This window comes from Camelus bactrianus, chromosome 11, assembly GCF_048773025.1.
Source record: "Camelus bactrianus isolate YW-2024 breed Bactrian camel chromosome 11, ASM4877302v1, whole genome shotgun sequence".
NCBI lineage: Eukaryota > Metazoa > Chordata > Mammalia > Artiodactyla > Camelidae > Camelus > Camelus bactrianus.
In genome coordinates this window covers 59719718-59732614 of record NC_133549.1, presented here as the reverse complement: position 1 = coordinate 59732614, position 12897 = coordinate 59719718, and the positions used below count along the sequence as shown (strand labels likewise).

Sequence of the window (12897 nt, the reverse complement as noted above, 5' to 3'; positions counted from 1 at the left end):
CTCATTTCTATTAAAGAGAAGGATTTTATAGGTAATGCAGTATGTATCACATATTGTGTGTATATGTCTATATTTATACACATACAAACATCTGCATATTTTCTCTATTACTTTATGCGCAATAATAAAGTCTTTCATTTTCCATTCTTAACGCTATTATAAACTAAGTAAGTTGTGACTTTAAATAAGGCACCTGCCCATTCTGGGCCTCAGTTTGCAAAGTGAAGAGACTGGACTGGGTAAACTCAGTGGACTGTTCAGCAATGTGATGACTTTGTTGATGACGATGACACTGAAGCAGAGCCCCTATGGATGGGCGACAGCAGAAAGATAATTGACTCCGCTCCTCTAAAACTTTTCTCAAATTATCACATAAGGACTCCCTTACCTGAAATTTGTAAAGTGAGTTTTTGAATTTATAAACTGCTTTCAAATAAAATGAAATAACCAAGTAAAATATTATTAGTATGTCAATTTCCTTTTCAAAAATAAGCTTTTTAATTTTATAATAACTTTAGATTTACATAAAACTGGCAAAGATAGTGCAGAGTTCCTGTACCCATCACCCAGTTTCCCTTTTGTTAGCATCTTACATTACTACCAACCAAACTCCAGACCTTATTTGGACTTCCCCAGTTTTCCACTAACATCCTTTCTGTGTTCCAGGATCCCATCCAGGAGACCACATTACATTTAGTCATCATGTCTCCTTAATTTCCTCTGGTCTGTGAGTGTTTCTCAGTCTGCTTATTTTTTCATGACCTTGATGGTTTGGAGAAGTGAAGGTAGGGTATCCTGTAAAATGTCCCTCAATTTGGGTTTGTCTGATGTTTTTCTCCTGGTTAGACTGGGGTTATCAGTTTAGGGGAGGAAGACCATAGAGATAAAGTGCTATTCTCATCACATCATATCAAGGGTATATATATCAACATGACTTATGATCGTAATGTTAACCTTGACGTCAATGTCCTTCCACAGAGCAATTCCACATTCATTACTTCATGTAACTCTTTTACAGATCATAGAGTGCACAAGGCTGGTGTCCTCAGCTCCATTTTACAAAGGGAGACCCTGAGGTAGGGGCTGGAACTAAGGCATTCTGACCGCCACCCTACCAACCTCTTCATAGCATCCAGACCACCTCTTCTACATCACACCTAAAACAAGCATTTATAAGAAGAGACATCTTACAGTGCTTTCCAGTACACATTAATTTTAAAGCTCATGTGGTCAAGAATTTTTATGATTAAATGACAATAGCTCTGGTCCTAGGCTTATTTGGGCAAATCCAAAATGGATCAAAATGTCCAACCAACCAATCAAGTGACAATCAACAACAAACTGCATGAGCTAATCATGATTTAAATTCACATTTTGAATGAACCTTCTTTTTTCAAACTGATTATTTTACATCTAATAGTCATACTTTATTTTCTTAAAGATTCAAGCCTTTTTACCAGACTCCCAAAATCCTTTAAAAGGAAGTTGTTTCCTCATCTGTAAAACAGGCTTGCGATTTACAGATAGATAAAACATTTTGGATAACAATGTTGCTCACTTTTCAACCAGGTAATAAGGAGGGAGCCTGATAACTGTCCCTTTGGAGACAACAACAAGAATCATCATTGTTATTACAGTGACAGCAATAATAACAACAGCTAACATATTTAGCTCTTACTATCAGGCAGGATCTGCACTAAATGATAATCTCACTTCATCCTCAGAATCTATGGGCTATGTGCTACTTATATCATCTTTTTGCAAATGAGGAAACTGAGGCTTAGAGAGATAAACACTCAAATTTACACGGATCATATTCCTGAAGCATTTAGTTTCCTAGGGCTACCATAACAAAATGCCACAGACTGCATGGCTTAAAGAACTGATGTTTAATTTCTCACAGTCCTAGATCACTGAGAGCCCGAGATCAAGGTGTCAGTGGGTTTGCTTTCTCCTAAGGCCTCTCTCCTTGGCTTGTAGATGGCCGCTTTCTCCCTGAATCCTCCCACAGCCTTTCCTCTGTTGCCCCTGTGCACCCAAATTCCCTCTTTTTATAAGGACACCTGTCACATTGGATTAGGACCCATCTTAGCAGCTACATTTTAATGTAATCACCTCTTTAAAGACCTTCTCTTGAAATTCAGTTACATTCTGAGGTTCTAGGGGCTGGAATTTTGACATATGGCTATTGGGGGAACATAAGTCAGCCCGTAACAGGAACTGTGACTCAAAGCCAAGCTGTATGACTCTAAAGCCAAAATCTTAATTATTTAGTTATCTTGGGAGATGAATCTCATACTACTAAGGCTGGTAAAACCACCAGCATTTTTAAACTTACTTATCATCACAGTCAATCATACAGTGTTTCCAGTGATCCCTGATCTCGCTTCACATGATAGAATGAAGTATTGAGCTCATGCCGTTAATGTAACTTACTACTTTATTATTTACCCCATCATTTATAAGCAGCTGGCCTTAGAAGAGGCCTCAGCTATGATACCATCTGGGGAATCACATATTTCTGTTTGGGGGTGTTGTTTATTCAGCCCTCACTCACGACTTCATTTATTCATTCAACAAATATGTACTGAGTGCCTGCTATGTTATGGGCATTTTTCTAAGCATTTCAGAAATATCAATCAGTTTAATTCTCATAATACATGAACGTACTATCATTGTTCTTATTTTATAGATTAGAAACCAAGGCTCAAAGAGATTAAGTAACTTGTCAACAACCACTTAAAATGTGGTGCCAAGGCTTAAAGAAGGCAACTCGAAGGCAGCCTCACTCCAGACCCTTCACCTGTACTTTAGATTTCTCTTCCTTGCTAGCTGTTAGAGTGTCTGAAGATTGACAATTACCACTGGCTTTTACTTTTTTTAAAGAAGAGCAATTACTACAGTTATTACTAACTTAATAAAGATCTGATTTTCCTCTACTATTATATATAATGTGAAATAGTTGCAGTTATAGTTCCTATTTTAATCTACACATTTCAAAAACAGTAAATAAATCTGTGAGTTTTCTGGTTCAAAATTGTGAGCTGGGAGCTAAGACTTTATTTTTGAAATGATAGAAATGATTTTTAAAGCCAAAAAGGACACAATTAAAAAAACAAACAAACAAAAAACGCTAGAAAGAGTAAGGGGGGAACCAGGAATTTTGAGGAATTTCAGGAAGATAGAATACAGACAGGATTGCGTCAAAGGAGAAGCCAGAGCAGAAGAAAACAGTCTAAAATAGCAGAGGTGAGCACGGTTTTCTCTAGGAGAGCCCCTGAGAAGCTGAAGTCATAGTAGCAAGTGCAAAGAGTACTTGTGATCAAAGTATTTATTCAATAACTATATTCAGAACTGTAGAAATGGTTGGAAGCCATTTCTCTTTCCTTACCTAGAGTTATCAATGATCTAAAGCTAAAATCTGAGAAATGCTCTTTAAAGAAAGATGGGAGTGGGCTGGGTGGGACTCCGAATAAGGAAGTGAAGAGAATTAGAGCATCCTTGGGGTCAGATGTGGATCTGACAACAGCCGGGGCTGGGGGATGTGCCAGAGAAGAGAAGTCAAGGCAGCTCTACCAAGGACTGAGTGAGATGCACTAAGTGCTGGGTCTCAGAGGCTCAAAGGAACCCTCCTTACTTTGATACCACTGTCTGCTTTTGTGTGTGTGTGTATGTGTGTGTTTAGAGTGATGTCTGAATAGGATCAAAATGGGGCTAAGGGAGAAATGAACATTACTAGGAGACTGTGGCTTCTGAGACCAGCCTGCAGCTTTGGTGGCTCTGGATGCAGGCATAACTTTGGATTGTATCCCCATTGGTAGGCCATAGGTGGGCCCATAATTGCATGCACAGTATTTGGATAGTATCAGGCAGGGACATCTCTAGCACTATAGTTATAGTACATGCATGTCACCCCAGGGCCAGATGGTACTAGGTGAGTCAATGTGCCTGCCATGCCCCCTTCATCCCCTGCTCAAATTTCCCTCCCCAGAACCCCATGCTGAAGGATGAAGAAAGCAGCACTAAACTGGTCTTTGCATAGGCACGGCCAATGACTGGTTGCATTCAATCAACAGCCTACTCAGCAGTTCATGGTGTGAGCTGGTAACTAGAATTGAAGGAATTCAATCAAATTCTTTTTCTTAGGATTTTGAACTCAGAATATGGAGAGATTTATCTGGCTAAAAGCCAACAATATCAGAGTTGCTCTGAAAGGTCCACAAACTGCAACCGTAAGATTCCTGGAGCCACTCGGGTCCACAGCTGGCCTCCAGTTTCAGTTGTGTAAGGCCCAGCCTATTATACATCCTGTGCTTGGCTTCCAAAAAACTCCATCTGTCTTGGAACATGCCTACCCTTCCAAGAACTACTTTATTTGAGCTAGCCTGAGAAAGACTCCTTCATGCAACCAAACTCTAGTTTGAAAGAGAAGCCTGACAACTGTGTTCACTTTGCATTCAGAAGGGAAGAGAGTACTGGTGACTGCTGTTCACTGGGTCAGTGGAATGAGCTGGTTCTGATCTAGTGCAACCCCAGCTCAGACCACAAGAACAGAGAACTTGAGGCTAAAATTGCTTCTTCAGGAAGAGTAGATTTTTTTAAATGGTTTAATTTTTTCTTTTTTAAAAGATTATTGGACTATTGGATTGAAGGTCTCAAGATATTTTTCAAAGTCTCCAGTTTTCTAAAAATGGGTTTAGGAGAAAAATAAAAAGAAATAACTTTAAAGTTCTCATGAGTCACAGTTTTGTTTTTTAGATACAGAGCCAGTAAACCTATACTGAATCTGAATCTTTAAAACAGAAAAAAAACAAAGATGTGTGGGAGATGTCACATAGACCTCCCTCCTATTTTGTGAACCCCATCTCCTGGAGAGCTCTTTCTAGGAGGCCTGAGAAAAAGAAAAGCAACCCCCTGAAACAGGCAGCTAGTCTGGCACCATCAGGCCTTGGCCTCCTCCTAGTGAACACAAAAATTTCAAAGAATATGAACATCAAGCAAGGCCACTCTGTGAGTGTGATGGATCAAGACAGAAATAGGACCACTCTGCAATCATGTCTGAACACAGACAAAACATGAACATTGTCCAAACCACAAAAATGACCAAGCATTCCCCATCCACCTAAATTAGCTTTATTAAGACACACAGTCATAGAATTAACCCCATTTCCTGAGAACATCCAATCTAGAGTAAAGCCCCGCTTTCTTAAGCCCTCTTTAAAATCACCTAACACAAGCCTAATCCTTTCTAGTTAAGTCCTTTCTAACCCTTCTAACAGCTTCTTAGTGAGGTGCTCCATGGTTCTCCATTGGAGTATGTTCTCTCTCCCTAAAATGTCATAAATCCAACTTGTTCAGCAACAAATGTGTTCCTGGTGGTGTTGGACTGTAGGATTTTGACAGGTCTTAGGAATGTCACATTTCTCTCTCCACTCTTATTATTACTTGTCTCAGATTATCAAAGAGCATCTCCCCTGGACTACCCTTCGTGGTCCAGGCAAGAATTACCAAGGTTTACCAAGCTCTTACTACCTGCCAGGTGCTTTATATGAATTAGCTCATTTTAACCCACAATGGCCCTATGAGTCAAAAGGCTTAGAACCCCATTTACAGATGAGGAAATTGAGACCCAAAGGTTACAACACTACTAAGTGGCTCAGCCAGAAGACCAAGGCAGCCAGTTGACCTAGTGCTAGGGCTCCAATGTCCACACCACACTGCCTCCCACTGCACTGATCCCTATGCCCTCAGGCATCACTGGTGTACGGTCACTGGTCACCGCACCATCAGCCTACATGGAAGGGCACTATAATAAACAGCCCCAGGATATCACTGCTGGGTTTCCTGTAAGATAGGGGACAACGCAGACCCACAGGGAAAAAAAAGTCTCCCTAATCACAGTACCAGAAATAACTGAGCTTATCTTTTAAGTAGGTGGATTTTTTTTTTCACCTAATGATAACAGTAATCATGTAAGTCAGAGATTTCAATCTAATTTTGAGATGATATGGTTTTAAGTTGAATAAGCCTAACCAAGAAAGTCTCTTTGAGTTTCACTTTCAACTTTACTAATGGGATCAAGAGAGCATTCACACTTAGTAGTAATGGGATTAGCATTTCTTTATTTTCCCAGAAAGAGGGAGGCTGAGGCACAGACCCTTGGAAGGTAATAATTCGCATCTAACAAGATCTCAGTAACTTAGCTTCATTTTTTAAATTTATTTTTTCAATTACCTTCCATTTATAGCCTACTACATTGATTTTCCATTTGTAAGTGATATAAAGTTTCCTTTTAAAATTATTTTGGTAAAAATTTGAGTTTAAGGGAAAATGCTGGGTAAATAGTAGTACAGGTGGTAAGAGACCAAACAAGGAAACAAAAATCATGAAGGTGTTTTGGGAAACCTTGACTTCAGTTTCCTCTTTGCCTTGGCTACTGGAAAGACAGAGTGTAATTCATTAGTCATTGATCTCAAGGGTACAGTTCCCTACTCCATGAATTTCTCCCTCCAGTCTAACATCTGGCCTTATCTTTTATCGCCTCCCCACTGTCCCCTCTGCCTTCTTGTCCTGCCATCCTATTTCCTTTACCGAAAAAAAAAAAAAAAGTCGGGGTGGGGGGTGAGAATGGGGGAAACATAATAAAGAATAACATTTTGCTTTAATAACACAGTGTTGAAAGAGTAGAAGTGACCAGGGCCACCCATCCGCTAAATGAGGTGCAGAGACCTCTCAACAAGCCAAGCGCGCCTGGTTTGCCCTAGTCCTGGAAAGTTTTATTCTTTAAACTGGGCAGGAACCGTATTTCTAAAACTGCCTGGACAGCCGGTTCTTTGGCCCTCCTGCATCCTAGCTTAGAGTCACCATGAGAGCCTGTTCCTGTAAGAAGTATGAGTGAATTAAAGCACTTCACTGATAAAAGAAAAGCTCCCTTCCCCCACACCCCAATCCCCCTCCTCCTCCCTTTTCTGGCTCTGCAGCCCCTTGACCTTCAGTCCACCTCTCTCTTCTTTCCAATTCCCTGGAATGGGGATGTTCTCGGGGACCCCACGGAGCCCTAGAGGGTGGGGGTCGAGGGAAGGGATGGAGAGTGGTCCCCCGGGATTGGGAGGGGGATGGGCAGGGCTGGACAATAACGCCCAGGAACCCAGGCGGCGCAGCCGCCCCCAAAAGCCCGAAAAGCCGGGTCTACAATCTCCTCTCTTTAGGAGTTCTCAGGAAGTTTGGGGGAGGGGCGCTCCGCTCTCTCCTGTTCCCGGGAGGGTGAGGAAGGACGACAGCAGCAGCAGGTCTCGGAGCTGTCACGTCCCGCCCACGGGCGGGCTCGGGCGCTCGCCGCGGGGTCTGCGGGGCGCGGGCGAGGGGCGGCGGGCAGAGCGCGCCGGGCGGCATGGGGGGACTGGTCCTGCTCAACGCCCTGGCCACCCGGCTGCTGTTTGTGCTGCACTCGCTGGTTGGAGTCTGGCGAGTGACCGAGGTGAAGAAGGAGCCGTGGTACTGGCTGCTGGCGCTGCTCAACCTCTTGCTCTTTCTGGAGACGGCGCTCACCCTCAAATTCAAGCGCGGCAGAGGCTACAAATGGTGAGCGCACCCCGGGAAAGGGAGGGCGCGCGAGTCCCCGGGTACTGTCCCCTGTGGCACTCACTGGCAGCCCAAGAGCCCATCTCCCTGCAGCCTGCTGATTCTTTACTGGGATTCGGACCCCCACTGTCCTCGCCAGGAGCTTTGAAAGAGCGCGAGATGCTCGGGAGTCTTCTGGGCAAGCCGGAGTCCCCAGGGTCCCAGGGCAACACTGGGAAGGCTGGAGTCGCAGCCACGCGCCACCCAGTCCCAGGTTTGGCAACTTGGAAGATGAGGAAAAAGAAGGGAAGCGCTTGCTTGCTTTGCAGAAAGTGCTCCAAAGTGGGAGAATCTTGGGACCAGGGGGGTGTCATGTGCCCTGCGTTCTGAATTTGGGGTGTATGAGTGTACATGGGTTAGCCTGAATGCATGCACTTAAGGGAATGCTCTTCTCTGAGCATCAGCAACTTGTGCAAGAGCTTGTCCGCATCCGACAACCTCCAGAGGTGAGAAGCCCCGCGCAGCAGGTCTGTGGTTTCATCGGCTTAGCTTCCTTCCAGCCCTGGGCGCCTTGGCATGACACCAGCTTCACGTGTCCTCCGAGCTCGGTTGCTTAGGAGCCTTGGTTACTGGTCAGCCCATCTTGTCAAAGACGGATTGCAGTGCTAGTGGAGGGACTAGCAGGTAGTAGTTTAGACTTAACCTGAACGTGCCAAACTACAGGCTCTGCATGATGCTTCATTTCCTCCCCGAAGAACTGAATGCTAATTAAAGAATTGAGAAAAAGATTCCCTGCCATTTACAAAGAGCCTGCACCTCTATGCTCCACTGCCAGTAGGTTTTCATCCTAAACTTCTCCCACTTAGGCCTCTTCCTGTATTAATTTTTAAAACGAGTCTCTGTTTTCAAAAACGTCAATACTGTAAAAATACCGAATGCTAGGAGAAATAGGAAATGAGCCAATTCAAGAATTATATACTTGATGGCATTACAGTTGGCCACCATATTAAGAAAAAAAAAAAAAAAACCCTCTCTACAGTTTTACGCATTAAACTACAGGAGGCTGTGTATTTCACTGCAATCCGAGTGATAGAATGTGGTGTCTCTTAGAATGTTGTGTATCTTGCTTAAATTCTCCACTGTCAAAAAATTTCTAGAATTATCAATGAACAAATTATTCAAGTAGGATCTTAATTTCATGCAATAATGATTGGAATGTCACTGCCCTCCACCCCCATTAACAGCTTATTAAGCAGTAGAGATTTGAGGTACTTTCCAGTGTGCCTTTTGGAAATCTCAAAGAAAAATGGTATTAGTTCCCCAAATAAATCTTAAAAGAGAGAAGAGAGAAAAGTGTTCATCCAGCAAGCAGGTCATATGAAATTGATTTAGTTTTTACTGAGTAGTTTTAACATGCTAGGGTAGAAAATATCTTCAGTAATAGGAGGATGAAGTCTGAGGCTGAAAAATGTTTGTTGGAAAGTCGTCCTGCCACCAACCATCCTCAGAGCTTTTGGGAAAAATGTTAACCTCAGAAGAAGGAACAGCTCAGCTGACCCTGACATATCCCTCTCCCTCTCCAAGAGTGGACCAGAGGGTTTAGCTCACATTAAGTTGGAATTCCATGGCAGGTGTGTAGAAATACTGTAGCCAATGAAACCTTCATGTCTATATTACCATTGACTGCTGGCCAACTCAGACTGAAATGTAAGTTAAAACCAAGAGAGGAAAAAAAGGTTTTTTAAAAAAACTAAAAGGTTGGATGATGGCCAATGCATCAAGTTAAATACAGAACTGCAGACATGTTCCTGTACAGAGTTTGGCCTCAAAATCAGAGAGATAATGGAATCAAATCTGGGCTTTCCTACCTACTTGCTGTGAGGCACTGAGCAAGTTATTTAACCTTTTTTGAGTCTCAGTTTCCTCATCTATAAATACTTATCTCATAGGTTGTTTTGAATTAAATGAAATAATATATGTTGATCATCAATGAATACAAAAGAAATAGTCTTTTCTAGATCCTAGAGTTTGTCTTATATTTCTTATTAAAAAATATTCTGCATCAGGTGGACACATTTTCTGTCTGTATATGTCAAAAAACTTTTACTTGAGAGACTGACGAATAAACTATTGGTTCAGAGCCAAAGATTAGGGAAAAAACTCACCTTTACTTCAGAATGGGCCCATGATGAATACTGTATATTATAGCACTAATACAAAAATTTTTTTTGCTGGCTCAATATCTAGACTATATTTGAAAATAAGCAAAGAAAAAAACTTGATAGATTTGGCTTATAAAATTTCAGAAACAACTGAGTCTTTGTAGAATGATCTATACAGAAATGTGATTAGTAATGCTTTGTTCTACTGATGTTACCAAATACAACTGTCCACTAATAATGGTCATTTTTGTGATGGACAAAACTCACATGCTATTTGGCCATAAGTTTGAGAAAAAAATAAGCAGACAGAATGATAAAAAAAAAATAGAAATTTATCCCTGATTTAACATGGTGACAATTAACAGGGGTTTGATTTGGGACATAGTTCATTTCTGAACTGAAGTTTTCTGGGTAAGGCTAAGCATAATTTTTTGTTGCTTTTGAAAATATTAGAAAATGTTTTCATTAGAAAATCAAGGCTGATGGAATAAAAAAAGATCAAGTAAATATTATGTCAGTATCTATATTTTTGTATAGGAAAATGTTACTATAGAGATCTATATGTAGATCTATATGACTATAAATACACATGTATCTTTTGATCCGTTGCTCTTACTTTTTTAAATCCACCCTATAGAACCAAAAGTACCCGTATGTAAAGGCATATGTACAAAAATATTAATTTTTATCTTGTTAGTGGAAAATAAAGCTAAAAGCAACCTTATTATTCATCAATAGATTGGTTGAAAAATTGTAATATATCCATACTATAGAATATTTTGCTGGTATTAAAAATAATGAACTAGATTTTAGCGACTGACCTAGAGGGATGTCAATGATATGTTGTCAGTAGAATAAAGTTACAGAGTTAAGTATATTATGGCCTCTATTTTTTTTAAGGATTTGTCAAAGAATGACCCTTTGTATCAATGGAATACATTGTCTACTTACTAGTCAGGAAGAAGAAGGAGAGGAGGGGAAGAAAGAGAAAAGGAGTAGATGGGGAGGAGGGGGAATAGAAAAAAAAGATGGAGAAGAAGAAAAAGGAGAAGAAGAAGGAGGAGGCGGGAAAACCTTAAACAGAAAACCAAGTAATCAGTCAAGGCTGAATGGTGGACTAAACTCTGTACACACATGAAGTGAAAATTTCTCTTCTGGAACATCAGACCCATTGTCCTCCTTTAGACTGCTCTGGGCTAGTTTGAACATTGTTCTTTTTATTAAAATGTGCACCTGGCCTCCAATAAATCAAATCTACAGAAATGAAGCAATAAACAGACCTATAGAGGAAAATGTGAACGAAATGTCTTGAAATGTAGCAAACATATTACACTTGTCCAAAGAATGTTTCTTTAGCTATTCTTTGGAAAGGAAAAATGGAACTGGGGCTGCTGAGCTCAGCTGTCCGGGGACAGGCAACATGACATCAACACTAAGTACTTGCCAGTTGGAGAAGCTGAATTTGTTAGAATTCTATAGGATTGAAAGGGGAAGCCAACGATACATTCCTCATTAAGTCCAACAAATGTGTGCTGGTGGAATTTGCCCCTTTTCACCTAGTATTTATTAAGTTCATCTGCTTATTCACTTACATTTCTGTAAGATGGAAGTTAGTATCATAGCCTTATTTTTTGTTGATTTTATTTTCTATTGTCTGGGCAACAATCCAATGGATCTATGAGTTACCATTTAGGTAGAGTCAAACGGAAGACCAGATTTCCAGCTGCTTTCTAGCCAATACTGATAAAATATTCCTCAGGAGATAGAAAAGTGACCAAGACTGTGACAAATTTGAAGCCTGTTTACTTAAAAACAGGCAGTATCTGAGAATAAGTAGGAATCTAAGTTGAATTTATTGGTAAAGGTACAGAATTTTAAGCACTCAGCTTTCTTCATCAGAATTTCAAGAATATAAGGTAAATACCATTGCGTTAATAAAATACCTCACTTATTTGGTCAACATCTCTCTTTCTCTTTTCCTTTATTAAGTTGAATCAGACAACAGTTTACTGACCTGCCTAATAAGTACGCATGATACAAACTAGACACTGTGAAGAAACAGAAAATAAACACACTTGAGATTTTTAAAAGAAAAGGTAGCATTTTGTTAAGTGTTCAAATGTGTGAGAATAAGGGTAATTATGAATATTTAGCATTTAGTAATGCTCAGGCTCTTTCAAGTGTTTGGCACAGATTTTCCCACTTGGTCCTGACAGCAGCTATAATCATTTCCTGTTTCTGTTTTCTCCCATTTTTAGATATGGAAGCTGAGGCACAGAGCTATTAAATCATTTCATCTATGATCACTTAGTTGGCAATAGGGAGAGCAGGGATATTAGGACTCTAACAGTTTAGGGGAGAAAGGATGCAACGAGAAGTAATGTGGGTGGTGGGTGGGCATGGAGAGGGGTCTTCATAGCATTTGAGATGTAGCAGGAAAAATGGATGAGAGTGACCTGCAAAGGCTAGGGAGGTGAACGATATCCCGAGGGAGGTGAGTGTGGGGGAACTTGAGCAGATTTCTCTGGAGGAAGAAACACAGAGACTTCTCATTCTTCATTCAACAGAAATACCTGGAACATCTAATACACGTTAGATGTTTTTAGCACCAGGAAGATGGAAGTGAATAAAACAGGTAAAATCCTCTCCTGAAAGAACTCACATTTTAGTCAGGGGACTCAGACAATAAAAAAGTGAATAATAAACAGGTATGCTGAGGGGGAACTGGATGAAGTTTGTCAAAAGACAGAAACAGACAGTTATAAGATAAATAAATACTAGGGACGTAATGTACAACATGATTAATATAATTAATACTGCTGTATGTTACATATGAAAGTTATTAAGAGAGTAAATCCTAAGAGTTTTCATCACAAGGAAAAAATTGTTTTTCCCTTTTTCTCTTATTTTGTATCTTTATGAGATGGTGGAAGTTCACTAAACTTACTGTGGTAATCATTTTATGATGTATATAAGGCAAATCATTATGCTGTACACTTAAACTTACACAGGGCTGTATGTCAATTATATCTCAATGAAATTGAAGGACAAAAACCAGGTTGCGGATAAGTAACAATAAGCAAGTAAACAGATGAGTGATCAGAACTATGAAGGCCCAAGTGGTATGGGCTGTAGAAGGATGGAGTACTGGGGGAAGGTTCCGCTGGGTGGGCAG

At 40.6% G+C, this 12897-nt stretch overlaps 1 protein-coding gene and 1 long non-coding RNA gene across 12 annotated transcripts in view; one reads left to right on the top strand and one right to left on the bottom strand.

Moving 5' to 3' along the window:
- LOC123617697 (uncharacterized) overlaps nucleotides 1-12897 on the bottom strand; it is a 549026-nt gene that overhangs the window by 125944 nt on the left and 410185 nt on the right. The gene's annotated exons all lie outside the window — the stretch shown is intronic.
- TMEM26 (transmembrane protein 26) overlaps nucleotides 7010-12897 on the top strand; it is a 39333-nt gene continuing 33445 nt past the window's right edge. For 2 of the 6 annotated variants that reach the window (XM_010957977.3, XM_074374060.1), the window contains exon 1: nucleotides 7254-7581. In XM_010957977.3, coding sequence (XP_010956279.2) covers nucleotides 7391-7581 — 191 coding nt within the window. In that variant the 5' untranslated portion in view covers nucleotides 7254-7390. Of the gene's footprint in view, nucleotides 7582-12897 lie in introns of all 6 variants that reach the window. The other 4 variants (XR_012510243.1, XM_074374058.1, XM_074374059.1 and 1 more) reach the window with 4 other exon arrangements.